Source organism: Sminthopsis crassicaudata, chromosome 5 (assembly GCF_048593235.1).
Source record: "Sminthopsis crassicaudata isolate SCR6 chromosome 5, ASM4859323v1, whole genome shotgun sequence".
Taxonomy (NCBI): domain Eukaryota; kingdom Metazoa; phylum Chordata; class Mammalia; order Dasyuromorphia; family Dasyuridae; genus Sminthopsis; species Sminthopsis crassicaudata.
Window position 1 is genome coordinate 229289628 of NC_133621.1, and position 19082 is coordinate 229308709.

Consider the following 19082-nt stretch of genomic DNA (forward strand, 5'->3'; position numbering starts at 1 on the left):
AGTTCAGCACTGCATCCATTATACACAATACCTTTCTGACATTTTGCTTGGAAACAAACCCAACCCTAGAGAGCTGTTTAAACAAGTTCAACCTTAAGCCTCAGGTCTACAGAATGAAAGCTTTGTTCTTTCCCCAAATAAATGCTTGGCATTTATGCTAAAGAAAACTGTCAGAGCAACTTAATCTATGATGGAGGGTAGGAATGACCATCCTGAAGGGTCCCTGTGGCTGCCTGGGAGGTTGAGTGGCATGTGAAAGAGGGATAATGAATCCAGTCATTCCTGGATCATCAAGACAGCCATTATATATAACCTATCCATTATGTACCAAATACTAGGAAGGGGATAAATAAGGTAAAGAGAAGGAAATAATCATTCTTTACTTTATTCTATAATTAAAAAAAATACAAAAAATACTTTATTGTTTTCAATAGTCAGCCTCTTGTGTGGCTTTCATTTTATCTGGTTTATCAGGGCAACAATAGTTATTTGACACTGAAGCTTACGAAAGGTATCTTCTTCCTGACCTACTTACTGTACTAAGGATGAGTATTTCAAAGACAGTGGGGATGCAATTTTGAGAAAGAAAAAGGCTTTGGTTAGTTGCTTTAGTCAGAAGAAAAGTGAGAGGGCTTAATACACAAATATTAGGTACCTAAATGCAAGGGATGCAAAGAAAAATAGAACAACTGGAGCAAAATAAATAGATAATAGGCTAAGAGATGAGAATTGATGTAAGAAGAGGAGGCTCTCCTGTTCAAAGTGGCTCAAAAAGAAGACTCCAGTTGAATATTAGAGAGAATGGTGAACAAAATATTAGAGGTGAACAGAGATAAAACTAAAAATGCAGCGGTACAAATGTGATGCTATTCCTGAAAGGATGGAAATAAAGGGGCAGATGTTATGAGCTGGGAAGGGGGGAAAAGGTAACAGTTGGTTAATTGTTTTTAAGTAGAGAAATATGGATAAGATGGATCTGAAAACTTGTGCTAGAGTAAGTTGGGACTTATTAAGATAGGTAAGATCTTAGTATGGCAAATATCATTCAAAGAAAGATTCTATGCAACAAAACAATTTTTACTTCCTAAGTGTGAACAGATAATGCAGTAGTAGTATAGTATTATGTTATAATATAACCTAGCTTTGGTCTACTTTCTAAATCTCTTAAAGAATATTCTAAGATAGCATTTGTGTTTGGCTTTTGTAAGTATTGGAAGCTTTGCAAAGAAGAACAGGGTAGAGAACACTGAACTGTAACTGAACTGTTCCGATTTTTTGAGCTTTCTCACCAACTAAGGAGCAGAACAACACTCTGATTTCAAACTTTTGGTGGAGAGGGACAAGTTAGGTTTCTTTTATAGAAGAGATTTTGCATCACAAGGTAATCTCAATTAACAGAACAAATTAACCTATTTAAGATAGCTTGGCCTACAAGAAAAGCTGAATATTGCAGAATTGATGTTTTCGAATTGTGGGGATGGAGAAGACTTTTGAGAGTCCCTTGCACAGTAAGGAAATCAAACCATCAATACTCAAAGTAAAGACTATTCACTGGAAGGTCAAATACTTAATGCTTTGGCTACATAAGAAGACAGGCCTCATTGGAAAAGAGGCTAATGTTGGGAAAGATTGAAGGCAAAAGAAAAAGGGGATGGCAGATATTGGCCAGATAGGATCATGGAAACAATGAACATGAACTAAGACACTGGACAAGAGACAGTGGAAAATAAAAAAGGCTGTCATGCAATGGTCCATGAGGTCATGAAGAATTGGACTCAACAGAATAACAGCAATCTACTATTATAAAACCTCTAGCCTAAAATATGCATATGTATGCACTAATAATTAGTAAGTGCTCACTGGATGCTTAGTACCTAAAAAATGCAATATTAACTGAAATATTCTTCAACTTCTTGACCATTACTCACTTAAGAATTTAAACAATCTAATAATATTGGATCATATTTATATAGCATTTAGTGCTTTATGTTTATCACTTATTTAACCCGTACAAGTCTGTGATATTTAGAGCTTGCATTGGGTCAGATCAGTTGTATATCCTCTCTGAAATATGGTCTTTGGAGCCTACAGCTGATTAAAGACCATATCTCCCACTAAAATGTAAGATACTTGAGAGCAGGAACTGTTTTTGGATCTCTTTGCACCTCAACTTTAGCACTGTGCTATTTTTGTTATTGTTCAATCATTTCAGTTGTATCTGGCTCTTCATAACCCCATTTTGGGGTTTTCATGGCAAAGCTATTGGAATGGTTTGCCATTTCCTTCTCCCACTCATTTTGCAGATGAGAAATTGAAACAAATGGTGTTAAGTGACCTGCCTAGGGTCATATAGCTACTAAGTGTCTGAAGCAGACTTCAAACTCATAAAGATGAGTCCTCCAGATTACAAACACAGTGTATCACCTAACTGCCCCACAGTGCCATAGTAAGGGTTCAGTAAATGCTCATTGACAACACAGTTAATGAATGTCTGATTTAGGATTCAAGCTTAGATATTCCTGACTCAAGTCTATTATGCCAACCTTCTTCTCAACTTAAAATATTCATTCCCTAACTACCCACATAATCCTCTCCTCAAAGGATTCACAAAAGACTTAAGAAATTGGAAAAGGAGAAGGAATGGGATGGAAATATTAACCATATAAAACCTGAATTCAAATGACTTTTCATTTATTGATTCACCTGAGAGAGAATGGACTTCAATTCTACTTTTTATAAGTTCTACAATTCTCAGAGGCTAATAGAAGAGGTGTTGATGACTCCTAGTTTACAGAGGGAACAGATAGAAAAGAGTTAAGTGAATAAGATGATTGTCTTATAGGAGACTTCAGATTATGAGTTCAAAACAAGAAATGATGAGGGAATGGAGCTGAGAGAAAACTGTTAAAGAGGTAGAAACCCAAGACAACTGCCCAGGAGGAAAAAAAAAATACTTAAGAAAAAGTACAGATTCTAGAACAATACTTTAAAAAAGATGTTTCAATCTGGCCAATGTTTCAGCTTAAGCTCAGCAAGCCCTTATATTTTTGTTTACAAAAGATCAAGTGGGAAATATAGAGGAATCTGCATGCAAGTAGAGAAAAAACTGAGAAGATAGCTCATATTAAGATTAAAAGGAGCCTCTGAGGTCATCTGGGCCAATATCTTCATTTTATGGCTGAGGAAACTGAGGTCCCATAAGAGGGAATTGTCTGAGGTCAAATCGAAAGTCAGTGTCTTCCATAACACAGATCTGACTTCTAGTACAAGATTCTCTCCACTACATATGAGCATCAAATCTAAAATTAGAAGAGATCTCAAGAAGATCTTAGTAAACCATGTCTTTAGTAAGTAATTGAGGAAAGCCAAAATAAAAATAAATAAATAAATAGATAGATAGATAGATAGATATGAAAAGGCATTGTCACAGGACCAAGACAACGATCCTGAAGCTACTCTCCTCTCTCTCCAGTTACTATTTTAAAGATTTCACTGTTCCCCATTAGTTTTGCATATAATGACTGGATGAAGATGCCTGCATCACTATCAATGTCAATGAGATTGATGGGAAGAAAGGTTTTAAGATACTTTAAAAAAAAATACAAAAAGAAAACGAGAAAAAATCTTACAAAAAAAAATTCATCTAACAAAAAATAAATAAATAAATAAAATAAAAAATACACATTTAGTCCAAACAATGATGGGATTCCAAGATGAGTTTTGCAAGTAGAGATTTTATCAATAAACAGTATAAGACAGATTTTAAAGATGAAAATACAAAAATGAACCTTAGTGTTAGCTTCTGCTGCGCTTTAGGACTAAATAAAGTAGAGAAAAGCATGAACTAGATTTACTCCTAAGAACAGACTGTAATGCAAAGCAATTCAAGTTGACAAGCCTCTCCAGCAGGTTTTGATGGAAACAGCAGCAGTAGATTTCACCAAATTACTGATTTATGTGGTGGCAGAGGGCTGCAATGAGCTTCCTGGGATGAAATTGGCCTGACTATAATATCAGAGCCCACCAAAGTCAGTCACTCAAATACGATTTTTCATAAGAATGCCATTCAATTTCAAGTCATTAAACATTTATTAAGTGCCTCCTAGATTTCAAATGCTGGGGATGCAGAGATAGTCCATTTCCCCAAGGAAATTTACATTCCACAACATATACAGAGCCAAATTTAAAAATTATTACAAAGTAAACACAAGGAAATTTTAGGGATGGGAGTGCAGGAAGCCTTGATGGCAGTTAGAAAAAGCTTCCCCTTCAGAGATGGCACTTGAGCTGAGCCTTGCCTGGAGCTAAGAATTCCACAAGGTAAAGGGCAAAGAGGCAAGAGATGGAATGCCATGTATGGGAAATGTCAAGTTGACCAGTTTGGCTGGAACAAAATATATGAGAGGAGTAATATGAAAAACAGGAGGGAGCCAGAATGTGAATCTTTATTTTAAGGCAGAGGCAATAAGGAACCACTGAAACTTAATAAGCAAGAAAGCAATGGTCAGATAACAATATTATTCAAAAACTCTCCATCAGCTCAACAAGTACATATGAAGAGCCCACTGTGTTCCAGGCACTGTGTTAAGCACTGATGATGCTAAGAAAAACAAACAAAAACAAAACAAAACAAACAGTCCCTACTTTCAAGGAGTTCATAATCCAATTTTAGAAAGAGCAACTCAATCAAGTGTTAAGGTGGGTTCAAAAATCAATTTAGAGAATTGATAAGAAAGGAGCAAAAAGTAAAGAGAATTTTTGCTAGGAATTTGGCAGAGAAAGGGAGTTTACAAAGAGCTAAAAGCCTGAAGTGACAGCAGGATCAAATGAAGGGTTTGTCTCTTTTTTTATGATAGGGAGGTCTAGGTATGTTTGTTGGTTAAGGAGCCAGCGTATAAAAGGAATGGAAGAGATGATTGACACAGTTCCTAGAGAAGGGAAGGGACAAAAATCTAAGGAATTTGGTCTTGGTAAGCAGAAGATTCATCTCTTTCTTAAAGGCATTAGGGAATTATGAGGAGATATGAAATGTAGAAGTGATAACAAGAGGGAGTTCAAGAAGGATTGCCTTAAGTTTCTTGTTAAGTAAGAGGTCCTCCCAGAAGAGTAAGTAGAGAAGATAATGTAAATGGTTGGAGGAAAGAAGTAAAGGTCCGGAAAAGATCTTGTGGGAAGTGTGATAAAAGGTGAATCAGAGATAATTTAAAGATTTGCCCTGTAGGCAGTTAAGGCCCAAGTGAGATTAGATAAAAATGAACGTAATGGATTCTGGCATTTGGGATCTGCAGCAAGGTGTAGGACTAAAGATGAGAAATGGGGAGGGTAATCCAGATTTGGGGTTTGGGAAAGGATGAATAGCAAGGGGGGCAAGGAATTCAAGGACAGAAGACTGTATAAAGCTGAACTGGTTAAACAGAGTGCAAGATTGAAAACAAGATCAAGCCTTGCTTTTGTCACTTACTTACCCATGTGATTGGGGACACTTAACTGTAGGCTTCAGTTTCTTTACCTGCAAAATGAAAGGACTGGACTAGTGTGCTCTAAAATCCCTGTTAGCTTAAAGTCTTCGCCCCTATGAAACAGGGTATTAGAGAGTACTGAGAGGACATTATACCAAATCATCAGGAAAAGATCTGTTAAAATCTCTGACATAGTAAAGACACAATAAAAATTCCCATTAAAGGAGCTGTCTCCCACATTCCAAAGAACCTTTTAAGATGAAGTTCTCAGTCTAATCTCCTCTTTAGTTCCCAATTGGCCCAAATCTGGCTCTAAGTTCTTATGTAACATTTACATAGTGCCATAAACATACCCAGAGTTGCATAATAAATAATATGGTGCCAAACCAATAAAGCTAAGCAGGTCACTCCCTCCAGAATCTCAGATGGCCAGGTACAAGGCTAGTTGTACAAATGTTAAAGACCTGTCCTCTAAGGCAGAGATTAACTTGAAAGAATCTAAAAGTAGCCTGCCAAAATGCATAAATAAAAAAGAATTTACACTGTAACAAATGGTATTTCCTTCAATCACAAAGCAGTTATTCTGCCCTGATAAGATAAAAAGTAATCCAACATTGCTTATTCACATAAGTACAGAAACTGTATCTAAAAATACTCAACCAACTGGATATCAGTAATTCAGCCTCACAAATGTCCCCAAAAGAACAGCATGTATCATTTTTTTTTACAATATAGAAAGAAGAACTGAGGTACACAGAGGTTAAACCTGTTCAAGAACAACCTGTGGGGGAACAAAGTTCTGGTATTGCAACTAATAGTCCAAGTTCCAACTAATACATGTTTTCCATAAGCCATATGGACAGATAAAAAGATATGGAGAGGCAATGGATTCATTTATTCTCTGTTGTAAGAATCAACTTTTACTGAACATATTTATTTTACTGAGTGGACATCTGGATTCAAATTAGATCTTAAGTATGCCCCTTAAATTTCATTATCTATTAGAATTTCTATCATCAAGGTTTCTACTGATGTTGAAAAATAGAAAAAAATTTCTATTGCCTCTCCTAAATCAAATAATTTCATATTTTAAAAATAAGTGAAATGTGAACTCCCCAGATGAACCTGAAAAAGCATGATACTCCTAATCAAACAGTTCAGTGCCATAACTTTATCAGGGTGCAAACTTCTTCCCCTTCCCACAGTCAGGATTTTATTAAGGTACAAAGGTCCCAATACCTCACCAGCCTCTCTCTTTATTAAATGAATAGTCTTCCAAACCACTCATTCTTCTGTTATAAGGTCCGAGAAAAAGTCTGAAATGCTTTAGAACTACCCTGCTCTATTTCTAACCCAGCTAATACAGATAAAATCATTCTGATGAAGATACACAGGAGAAAAGATTCAACTAGTTGTCACCCCATGGCCCATAGTTAGCTTTCCCAGAACTGACGTTCTACTCTAATCCTTTTGCAACAGTGGTTTCCGGTGCATTCACTGTGGGCAACTAGATGTGTCCCGGAAAAAAATTGTAGTGTCTGGCCAAGAAGTTTTAAGGCCTTGGAGAATATCAGCTGGACATACAACCCCTTTCTAATTTAAAAAAGAAAAAGGGGGGGGGAATAAGAAACAAAATCTCGCCCAACCCCCTCCCTTACTGGACATTCTTTTTAGGAAAGGTTAAAGAAAGCAGACTGTGGCTCATTCAGAACAAGCTGGATTATCAATTAAACATTTTAGGTAGGTACTTTATTCTTTATTTAGACTTTTTTAAAACAGACATTAAAAAAAGACACCAGGGAAAGACTTGTTACAGTCTGTGACACATTAGGAATATAATAAAAATCCTTAAGAAAGAAATTTAAGGATTTATTCATAATATCCTAATATTATATCTTCCAGACACATAGTCCATTGTAACTACTCCCATCCCACCCGCATGAAATCTCCCTATTCATGGAATTTCACCACAAATGCTGTTAGTTTCTATTCACACACCTTTCCACGGTGTTCAACAACCAGATCACACGGAGTAGTTGCCTATATAATATAGTAATAAGGAAGAAAACACAGAACGCCAAAGAGAAGCATTAGTGAACAAAGACAGAATGCACACACACCAGCTACTAGCAAGACCAGATATTCAAGTTAAAAATAATAAAAAAATTTCAGACTCAAAGTGCAATGATCCCTTTCCCGTTTGGGCTATTTAAGCAAGGCAGGACCATCATCTTGAGTAGAAAAAACAGGGTTAGCAAATAAACACACACACGCTATATTCCATTGTTGAAAGGTTAGGTGGTTGCTGAGAATTCAAAGCAGCCGATTCTGTGTAATCAACCTGGAGTTCTGACTTTCGCTCCCAGACAAAAAAGTACAGGTCAATAATCCCTCGAGCTCAGACAAAATCTTCATCTCTAAGGCAAAACCCCTTTGAATCGATTATTCCTTAAATTAATACTATTTGGGGATTTCAATGGCGCCTCTACAAGCCGAAGGGCTTCACAAAGAAGGGAGAGTGTGGCTGAAACCTGTCCGTCTCCCGGAGAGTCGGACGGCACGTCAGACGGGAAGGTTAAGGTTGCTCGGGGTAGAAGGTAAGTTTTTGTTTGTTCGTTTTTTCTTTGGGGAGGAGGAGAGAAATCTTGGCCAAGGGCAGAGGGAGAACTTCCTCCCCTAGGATCTTTATGTAATCTTGGAGGCTAAAGGTAGATCTTAGATTTTTATCAAGATTTCGCATAAAGGCAGCTACTCGGTAATTAAAGGAATAGGGCCCCTGTCATTCGTTTCCCGGGGGTGAGAAGCATTAATCCGTTTCCAGTCCCAGGGCTGCCTCCCCGGTCCTTCCAAACGTCGTGTGTGTGTGTGTGTGTGTGTGTGTGTGTGTGTGTGTGTGTGTGTGTGTGTGTGTGTGTGTGTTGTGTGTGTGAGAGAGAGAGAGAGAGAGAAAGAGAGAAAGAGAGAGAGAGAGAGAGAGAGAGAGAGAGAGAGAGAGAGAGAGAGAGAGAGAGAGAGAGAGAGAGAGAGAGATATGGGGGGTCCCAATGATGGGGGGAGGGGTCGGGGCTGTTTCCCTCCCCAGGACGTGGGCAGGTAGGAGATCGGGGAGACCCCGGTCCCGGAATACGCAGGGGAGGAGGGAGGGCTGGCGCCTCTTCCTCAGGCCCGGAGGGCGGCGACCACGCCTCGCCGGGCAGGCGGAGAAGGGATCCCCGGAGCGCCGGGGCCGAGCCGAGGCGAGCCGAGCCCGCGGACGGCCCGGCGGCGGAGGGAGGGAGGGGGTGCCTGGGTTCAGGCCTCGCCCCGAATCCCGCCCGCTCTCGCCACTCTCCTTCCCCACTCTCCCCGGGACTCACCCTGGGTCCCCCGAGGTCCGGCGCCGCCGCCGCCCTCCAGCAGGAGGAAGACCAGGAGGAGGAAGGAGGAGGCTCCGAACGACTCCGCCATAGTAACAGTCGCTGCTGCCGCCGCCGCCGCCGCCGCCGCCGCCGCCGCCGCCGCCGCCGCAGCCCAGCAGCTCCCGGCGCGCGCCCGCGCCCGCCCGCCCCGAGCGCGCGCCCGCCGCCGCCTCCGCCTCCTCCCCGCACGTGCTGTCCCGGACGCCGCGCGGGACCCCCCCGCAGCGCGCGTGCGCGAGGAGTCAGCTAGAGTCCCCCTCGAAGGAAGGGGCGAGAGATGCGCAGGATTGCCCCTTGCTTAAAGAAGGGGCGCGCAGCTCCGCGCTAGGCAGCGGCGGAGAAGAGAGCGCGCACGCGCCCCGCTGAGGGCTCTCCCTCTCCAGGAAACCGGCGAGGAGCGCGAGCAGGGAAGGCGGTGCCTCTGTACGTGCGTATGTGCGCGCGCGCGCGCCGGGGCGAGGGGCGGTGCGCCGGGGAGCGCGCACCTTGGGGACCGGTCACCTGTGGGACCTTGGCTGCCCGGAACGATAATAGCCATGCTACTCTAAAAGGGTTTGTAGAGGGAGCTGCCTAAAGGTCAACTAGTATCCTGGGGAGGCGAGATTTTCCCTTTCCCAGTCCCTAGGGAGGGTCCAAAGGCAATGAGGGGGCCCTGTGGTATGGATAGGGAGGTGAGAACGGTCACGGTGTCGGGTCCGGTCCCAGCGGTTTCTGCAGGCTTGGAGCCAGTGGTCCCCGGCCCTCCGTGCTCCCAGAGGGGCACTTCGTGCACACCTTAATCTCCGCCGCCCTTCACCTCCGAAGGAGGACTCCCACTCACTCTGAACTTAACCTTAGAGCAGTGCAACCTTGGCAGCGGACTGCTAGCCCGAGCTTTTTACCAGGTTTGCCACGAGACTGCCCGGATTCATTCCAATGAAGCCTTCATTAAGCACCTCCTATGGGGCAGACCGCTGGGCTGGCCTCGAGTGGGATCTAAAAATTAAGGGAGACAAGATCCACTGCCATTGAATTCGGGATCCAGTCACACAAGTTCATTAGCCAATGGTTTCAATGTGGCTTTTTAGGTCTAAAGAGAGAAAAGACCATTGTGGGTTAGGGAGGATGAGGAGGATGGGGAAATCTCGGAAGACTTCGTGAAGGAAGTAGCATTAGTCCACAACTAAGATTTCATGTTAATTAATAACTGCATTTATATGGTGTTTGCAAAGTACTCCTGTCAGCTCTCAGGCACCTACCTGATCATCGCTACTAAGCGTCGGAGGCAAGGGTCAAACTCCCGAAGCTCGGTCCTCTCTCCTCCCTGCTGCACGGACAGAGAGAATCTCCAAAGGCTTCCCAATGAATAAGTAGAAGCACTCACTCCTTTCTATCTGACTCTCACTGTTTTAACACAACAATGTAAGCAGATTATGCATACATAATTGTTGTGTTAAAGCCGGAGAGAGTCAGGTCATTCTTGTAGCTCACCGGCGTGCCCCGCAGCCCCAGTTCCCAAAGCTGCCTGGGATTCAAGGTGTTCTGTGGTTCTGCATTTATTCAGAACCATTATCATGAGCCCCCACTAATGTGCTTACTGTTACAGCCGCTCAAGGCAGAATTAGTTCAAAGCCAAGGCATTTCATGAAATCACACAGTAAGAAAAAGGATACTTTGTTATTCTTGGTTACAAGGGGAGGCTCAGTTGGTGGGGGTAGAGGTATGGAGAAATGATTGAGTGGGGAAGTGAAGGAAGGAAAAAGAAAGAGGGGACGGGAAAGAAAAGAAACTATCGGTAGAATATTTTCCCCATAAATCTGGGACACATTCTCCTGCACAGACCATCAGTGGAAAGAGGGAGGAGGGACACACTTAGGGCACAGGTGTTTCAGGGGCCCTGGTGACTCGGATGCTTCAGTGTCCTATGTTCCTTGGTGACATCACTTTCTGCTCTTGTTGAGCTGGTTCTTCGCTGGGTGTGGCTTTCAGTCTGGCATCCTCCCCACTGGGTAATGCATTTAGTCTTTGAGTTGCCTGCTGCTCCCTGTACCCCACTGGGATGTTCTCACTGCTGCCACCTACTGGGTCTCACCAGGAATCTTTACCTAAGTGTTACCTCTTCCCCCTAAGAAAATGCTTTTCCATCTCAGAGAAGCAAAAACAGAGACAGAGAGATGGATAAAGCATTTGTTAAGTACTTATCTCGAATGAGATGCTACTTCTTCATCTCTGCCACCGAGTTTTCCCAGCTTCATTCAAGTTTTGGCCAAAGTCCAACCTTCATCAAGAAGCCATTCCTGATCCCCTTAACTTTAATGCCTTCCCTCAGAGATTGTCTCCAATTAATTCAGTCTATTGCTTGTTTGTATCTACTTGAGTATATGTTTTCTCCTCCCATTAGACTCTTGTCTCCTTCACAGCAGAGGCTATTTTTTGGCCTTTTTTGGTATCCCCCAGCATTTAGCAGAGTACCTGGCCCATAAAAGGTACTTAATTAATGCTTATTGACTTATTGACTTGACATGTTTCAACATCTAATTGACCCTTCTGCCAATCTCTCTTGATACCAGTTCAGACCATTGCCAATATTAGTTATCCTGAACCACTATCTTCTTGATGATGTCTTGTTCAAGAATCTATAGTGGGGGGATAGAGCACCTGTCCTTGAGGCAAGAAGACCTGAGTTCAAATCAAGACTCAGATACTTGACACTTACTAGGTATGTGATCTTTGGCAAATTACTTAACCTTGCCAAAAAAAAAAAATCTAGAGTGGTCTCTATTGTCCACAACTAGTTCATCTTTGAGACTCTCAACATACCATTCAAAATGTCCTCTGGGAATACTCCTTAGCTGACATCTTTATTAGTACCTTATCAGACATTGATTCTGCCTAAAAATCTAAACTAGTCATATGATATATGTAGAGGATGAGAGGAGAGGCAGATCAGATTAAATAGAGTACAAAGGGAGAGAGCTATGATGAAGGTGGTAGAAAATACCAGAAACAGATAACCCAGTTCATAGGTTTGTCTGTTGCCATTCAAAGGCATCTTTTCTATTGAATTCAGATCATTCCCTCCATAACCACAGTGGTTTTTTTTTTCTTGTTATCCATTTCCAACTATGTTTCATGAATTAATAATTTTCATTAAACATTTCAAAAAGAAACCAGTACTATTGAATATAGGCCCATTTCAAGGCCAAGCTCATTTGCCTGTCCTTCAAGGCCTCAATAATTAGTCCTCATTTGCTTGCATTTATGTAATTTTTAAAATACTTTATAAGTATTGTCTCATTTTTCCTCACAACAACTCTAGGAGGTAGGTGATAATATTATCTCCATTTTACAGATGATTAAACTGAAGCAGACAAAAATTAAGTGACTTGCCCAGCATCAGGCAGCTAGTAGATGTCTGAAACCATATTCAAATTCAGGTCTTCCTGACTACAACTCCTATGTTCTATCCACTATGCACTTAGCTATCCTTTATTATACATGACAATCCAAAAATATTTGTAAATTATCTTCTGAATACATTTATAAATTATCTGCTGTGCTAGGTCTGAGGATACAAAGATAAAACTACCTTATTTATCTTAAGAAGTTGATAGTCTATTAGTGGTGGTGATAAAACACATCAAACTATATATAAATTGAAGAGAAAGAAAGCACTCATAATGATGGGTAAGGATAGGAGGAGAATCAAAGAGGCGAGGACACCTGAGGTAGGCCTTTAAATAAGATGAGGAATCTTCTGAAAGCAGAAAGAGGGAGAACATTTCAAGTCAGTGCTAATGTATTTTGCAAGCAGATGGAATGTTGAATTTGGGAATAGCTAGTGATCCAGGTTGGTTGAACACAGGGTCCTGGAAAGAATTTATATAAAATAAGATTAGGAAAGTAGATTGGAATCAGTGTGTGGAGGGCCTTAAACATCTATTCAAACATTTATAAGGAAAGAAGAAAACCAAATTACCAATTGTTAGGATTACTAAGTGAGAACTCAGGTTGTCTGGACAGTGACAAGGTGAGAATTCAGGTTTTCTGGACAATTACAAGGTGAGAACTCAGGTTGACTTGATAGAGGGGGCAAGCTCATTGGCTGGGGTGGTTCTTCCCAGAAGCCCTTGCATTATCCCACGCCCATTCTCTGGGAGAATAAAAGAGACAGCACTGGGCCCAGAGAGCAGATCGGCCTGGAGAAGGATAAGAGCTGGAGGAGATTCAGAGCCAGGATTCAAGAAGAGGGTCTCTGCATTACATCAGGCCTGATGGGGCTCTCTGCAGGAAGGGAAGTCACTTCTCTGGACAAGAGTTAACAGCAACTGCCTGGAGACAACGGTTCACTACAGGAAGAAGAATCTGTCTGAGAGATTTGAGTAGACACAGCAGATCTCTTCCCAGAGAGTGATCCGGCAGCTTCTAGAGACGACAGCTCGCTACAATTGGCGCCCAACGTGGGGCAAGGACTTTTGCTTATCTTGACAAGAGGAGCTAGACCAGACCTTCGCAATTTGGCGCCCGAACAGGGCGAAAATGAAAAGGGTAAACTTACTACTAATGAAGAGAAAATTATAGCAATAATTAGGAACCATTTTGCTTAATTGTATGCCAATAAATCTGACAATCTAAGTGAAACACATAAATATTTACAAAAATATAGGTTGCCCAGGTTAACGAAAGAGAAAATAAAATACTTAAACAGCCCCATTTTAGAAAAAGAAATTGAACAAATATTTATTAAGAACTTACCAAGATGGTGGAGATGACACACATTTCTTTTTGACCTTCTCCTCTTTCTGCTTCTAGACTCTCAGACTAATTAGCAAATCCAGTCTCTGAATTAATTCTGGATAGGCAGAACCCACAAATATTGGGAGTGCAACAAATTACAAGCAAAAGATAATTTCAAAGATCCCCAGGAAAGGTCTGTTTCAATTGGAAATTGGAGTTTGGCAGCCAGCACAAGCAGCTGAGCACAGATGACAGTGCAGACAGCACAGAGTCCTGGGTGGTACAGACTCCACAAAGTGGTACAGATTCTGTGGGGCAGAGAATCTACAATGAGGAATCTACAGCAGCAGTGTTGGCTATTCTGCCCTGGCTGTAAGCCATTAGATCAGCAGAGAAGTTATAAAATATCCAACACAAACACAAAAGGTAAATAGTGAATTGCAAAGCGCCAGAATCTCACAGGACCTGGCCACGCCCACCCAGAATTGGGAATGAGTCAGCACTGATCCAGCGCAGCTATGGCTGCTTATAGAGGAAGCTGCTGCTTGTAGAGAAAGCTTGGAAAACCTTTCCTGCCTAAAAGCAGACCTTAATTTTTTTTTGAAAAATGAGTAAAAAAGTAGAGAATTCTGACAATAGACAGCTTCTATAGTGAAAGAGAAGAACAGATCTCAAACCCTGGATTGTCACCAGAAGAATCCCCCAAAAGGTGATATAACCTGGTCCCTATCATACAAGGCTCTCCTGGAAGAAATTAAAAAGGATCTTAAAAGAGAGCTAGAAGAAAAATGGGGAAAGGAAATGAAAACTTTGCAAGAGGGTTTGGAAAGGCATATAACTCATTAAAAGATAGATTTGATAAAATGGAAAAAGAAAACAACTCCTTAAAAAACGGAATTTTTGAAATGGAAAAAAATTCCATAGAACAAAAGAACTCATTTAAAAATTCAATTGGAGGGGCAGTTAGGTGGTGCAGTGGATAGAGCACCAGCCTTGAATTCAGGAGGACCTGAGTTCAAATCTGGCCTCAGACACTTAATGCTTCCTAGCTGTGTGACCCTGGGCAAGTCACTTAACCCCAGCCTCCAAAAAAAATAAAAAAAAAAAAGAAATTGAAAAAAGAAAAAAAAGTAAATGAAGAAAATAATTCACTAAAATTCAGAACTGAACAAATGGAAATGAATGATTCAATGAGACAACAAGAATCAGTCAAGCAAAACCCAAAATAATGAAAAAATAGAAAAAAAGTGTAAAAAACCTAATTGGGAAAACAATTACCCTGAAAAATAGATATAGGAGAGACAATACATGATAAAAAAAAAAAAAAGCCTAGACACGATTCAAAGAGAACTGCTTGGATGTCATAGAATCAGAAAATAAAATGACCATTGAAAGAATTCACTGAACACCTCCTGAAAGAGACCCCAAAATTAAAACGCCAAGGAATATCATGGCTAAATTCAAGAACTATTGGACCAAGAAAAAAATACTACAAGCATCCAGAAAGAAACAATTCAAATACCAAGGAACAACAATAAGGATTACTCAAGACCTAGCAGCTTCCTCTTTAAAGGATCGAAGGGCCTGGAATCTCATGTCTGGTGAATTCACCAGTTTCATTGAATGTCCATCTTCTTCCCTGAAAGAAAATGCTCAGTTTAGCAGGATGATTTATCCTTAGCTGTGTTCCAAGTTCCTTTGCCTTTTGGAATATTAGATATTACTTTTTTTACTTCACCTGAAGCATAATAGATTCTGCTCCAGCTTTTTACCTTTACTCTGTATATAATGCTCTGCTTTAAATGTGTTTCTTGTAAACAAAATATTGTAGAATTCTGGCTTTTAATCCAGTCTACTATCTGCTCACACTTTATGGGAGAGTTCACCCCATTCACATTTACAGTCAAAACTACTAAGTCTACTATTTCCTGCCATCTTATTAATCCCAAATTAATACAAGATATAAATATCACCAAACATTTAAAGAACAATTAACTCCAATACTATATAAACTATTTGAAAAAAATAAGGAAGGAAGGACTCCTACCAAATTCCTTTTATGACACAGACATGATACTGATTCCTAAAACAGGTAGGACAAAAACAGAGAAAGAAAATTATGGACCAATCTCCCTAATGAATTTTGATGCAAAAATCTTAAATAAAATATTAGCAAAGAGAATACAGAAAATCATCCCCAGAATAATACACCATAACCAAGTAGGATTTATACCAGGAATGCAGGGCTGGTTCAATATTAGGAAAACTATTAGCACCATTGACTATATCAATAACCAAATTAACAAAAACTATATGATTATCCCAATAGATGCAGAAAAAGCATTTGATAAAATCCAACACTCGTTCCTATTAAAAACATTAGAGGATATAGGAATAAATGGAATTTTCCTTAAAAAGTCAGTAGCATCAATTTTAAAGCTATCAGCAAGCATCATATGTAATGGGGATAAACTGGAACCATTTCCAATAAGATCAGGGGTGAAACAAGGTTTCCCACTATCACCATTACTATTCAATATTGTATTAGAAACACTAGCCTCAGCAATAAGAGTCGAGATAGAGATTAAAGAAATTAGAGTAGGTAATGAGAAAACCAAATTATCACTCTTTGCAGATGATATGATGGTATAGTTAGAGAACCCTAGAGAATCAACTAAAAACTATTAGAAATAATTCACAACTTTAGCAAAGTTGCAGCATACAAAATAAATCTACATAAATCATTAGCATTCTTTTACATCACTAACAAAATCCAGCAGTAAGAGATACAAAGAGAAATTCAATTTAAAATAACTGTTAAAAGGAAAAAAAAATGTTTGGGAATCAATATACCAAGGGAGGGTTAGGAATTATATGAGCAAAACTACAAAACACTTTCCACACAAATAAAGTCAGAACTAAGCAACTGGAAAAATATCAAGTGCTCTTGGATAGCTCAAGTGAATATAACAAAGATGAAAATACTCCTCAAAGAGTATAACCAATCAAATTCCCAAGTTCTGTAAGAAATGACCAATAGGATGATTTCAGAGAGGACTGGACAAGCTTATATGAACTGATGCTCAGTCAAATGAGCAGAACCAGGAGATCTTTATACAAGGCAACAAGAAGACTATATGATGATTAATTCTGATGGACATGTGGCTCTCTTCAACAATGAGAGGTTTCAAACTAGTTCCACTTGTTCAGTGATGAAGAAAGCTATCTACACCCAGAGAGAGGATCGTGGGAACAGAGTGTGGAACATAGCATAGCATTCTCATTCTTTCTTATGTTATTTGCTTGCATTTTGCTTTCTTTCTCAGTTTTTATTTTCCTTCCTTCTTTATCTGATTTGTCTTGTGCAGCAAGATAATTATATAAATATGTATCGTATATTGGATTTATCATGTATTTCAACATATTTGACATGGATTACCTGCCAGCTGGGGAGGGGGTGGAGGGGAAGGAGGGGAAAATTTGGAACAAAAGATTTTGAAAGGGTCAGTGTTGGAAAAATTACCCATGCATATGTTTTGTAAATAAATAAAGAAAGAAAGAACTGAGCTTTGGAACTCCCACTTTGGGTTATGCTGCCCTATTTGTAAGTCAATGAATACAAACTTAGGTAGTTCATTGTATTTATTGGATTCTCAACTACCAAATCATGCTGCTAGCCAACCATCTTGGTTATCTTCTCACCAGCTGTACTGTAGAGGGCTGAAACTTTAGAGAAGTATACTTGAAACAAGGTGTTAACAATGGAATTGATGAGATGATGGTTCTCTGGTATACATATATTTAGTACTTATCATTGAAATGGACCCTGTCCCTAACCTGCTTATGCACTCCTGAGACCATGAGAAGATTATTTCAGTTTCAGCTCTGTCTGCAGTCATAATGCAGGTTGTATTTTCTGTTTCCAATTGCAGGCACATACAGCCCCCAGATGTGCCATCTTAAGACCTTGACAACTTGGCAAATATAAAACTTAAAGAAATATTGTCTTCTTATTAACCCTTTGCCTCCTGTCTGGGAATGGAATTTTTAGTGTGATAAATGTTTCACAGCATTTTTTGTGGGGGTCTTTTTTCCTTTAAATATGTGTCTCTGAAACTACTCCATGCTGATTCCCCTAATTTGGTTCTGGGGTTACTGGCCAGCTAGCAATAAGCACTCTTAAATTTACATTATTTTATCTGTCCTGTATTTTCTCTCGCTCGGGTATTTCAGCATGGTGATGTAATGGTTCTCTAGTTCACACATACTCAGTATACTGTAATGATGTAATTACAATAGGGTATTTAGACTGGGGACAAAGTTAGACTCAGAGGGAGACTGGTTGAGACCATCAGACTGTCAGACTGCCGGAGGAGACTGGGTCAGATTGAGACTGGGTCAGACTATGACAGACACAGATTGTGTAAGAGACAATAAAGACTTTGGACTCTATTCTTGTCCATTCTTGTGATGTCTATCCTGCTGAGATCAAGACCCTTCTGGAGGACTTTCAGAAAGCTAGCCCAAACATTACAATATATACCCTCTCTTTCTACTTTTTGCTCTAGGAACTATAATGAAATCAATCTTCCCATTGTTTTTGAAGGAGCAGACATTTCTTTGCTTCGGTCTACTATACTTTATGACTTCCCAGTATAAAAACCATGTTTCTTGGACATGGGTATTCTAAGTATGTTGTCTTCCTCATTAAGATTTAAGTTCCTTCTAATAAGGGTATTTTTTGCTATGTGTACTTTGTATTCCATTTGAGATGACACTAATTCTATTTCTAACTAATTCCATTTCTCTAATCTTGAATATCTTATATATGCAGTTGTGTTTTCACTTTTCTTTTTATTTTCAACACTCAAAATGGTGCATTATACATGGATAGCATTTATTAAATTCTTATTGACTATTTGACTCCCTAGCACTTAACACTAAAGCTTAGAATGTAGAAAACACTAATAAATGCTTTTCATTCATTCATTTACAATGTGCATTGTATATGGTGTGTCTATGTATGGATGGGTGTGGTAAGCACAAAAGTTAATTTGGAATGATCAATGGAATTATACACATTATAAATCATTACTTTTATAACTAGAAGAGACATTAGAAATCATTTAATCTAACTTCATTTTACAGAGGAGGAAACTGAGGTTAAGAAAAGCTAAATAAGGGGGCAGCTAGGTGGCTCAGTGGATAGAGCACCAGCCTTGAATTCAGGAGTTCAAATCTGGTCTCAGACACTTAACACTTCCTAGCTGTGTGACCCTGGGCAAGTCACTTAACCCCAGCCTCAGAAAAAGAAAAAAAGAAAGAAAGAAAAGCTAAATGATTTCTATGATTACAGAGTTATTAGCTGTCAGAGACTGGATATCTTCCAGGTCCAAGGTCTTATCCATTATAATATGACATCAAGGAGCTTATTCTTATAAGATGGAGACAACAATCACATAAAATAACTACTTTTCTCTACTTCCAACATATACTCTCTGCTTCAAGC

General features: G+C 39.8%; 1 protein-coding gene across 1 annotated transcript in view; it reads right to left on the bottom strand.

The window, feature by feature from the left end:
* Nucleotides 1-8975, bottom strand: part of ACVR1B (activin A receptor type 1B) — a 51497-nt gene extending 42522 nt beyond the window's left edge. The window contains exon 1 of the mRNA XM_074270340.1: nucleotides 8816-8975. Within this exon, the coding sequence (XP_074126441.1) occupies nucleotides 8816-8906 (91 nt within the window). The 5' untranslated portion in view covers nucleotides 8907-8975. The remainder of the gene's footprint in view (nucleotides 1-8815) is intronic.
* Between the last annotated feature and the right edge of the window lie 10107 nt (nucleotides 8976-19082).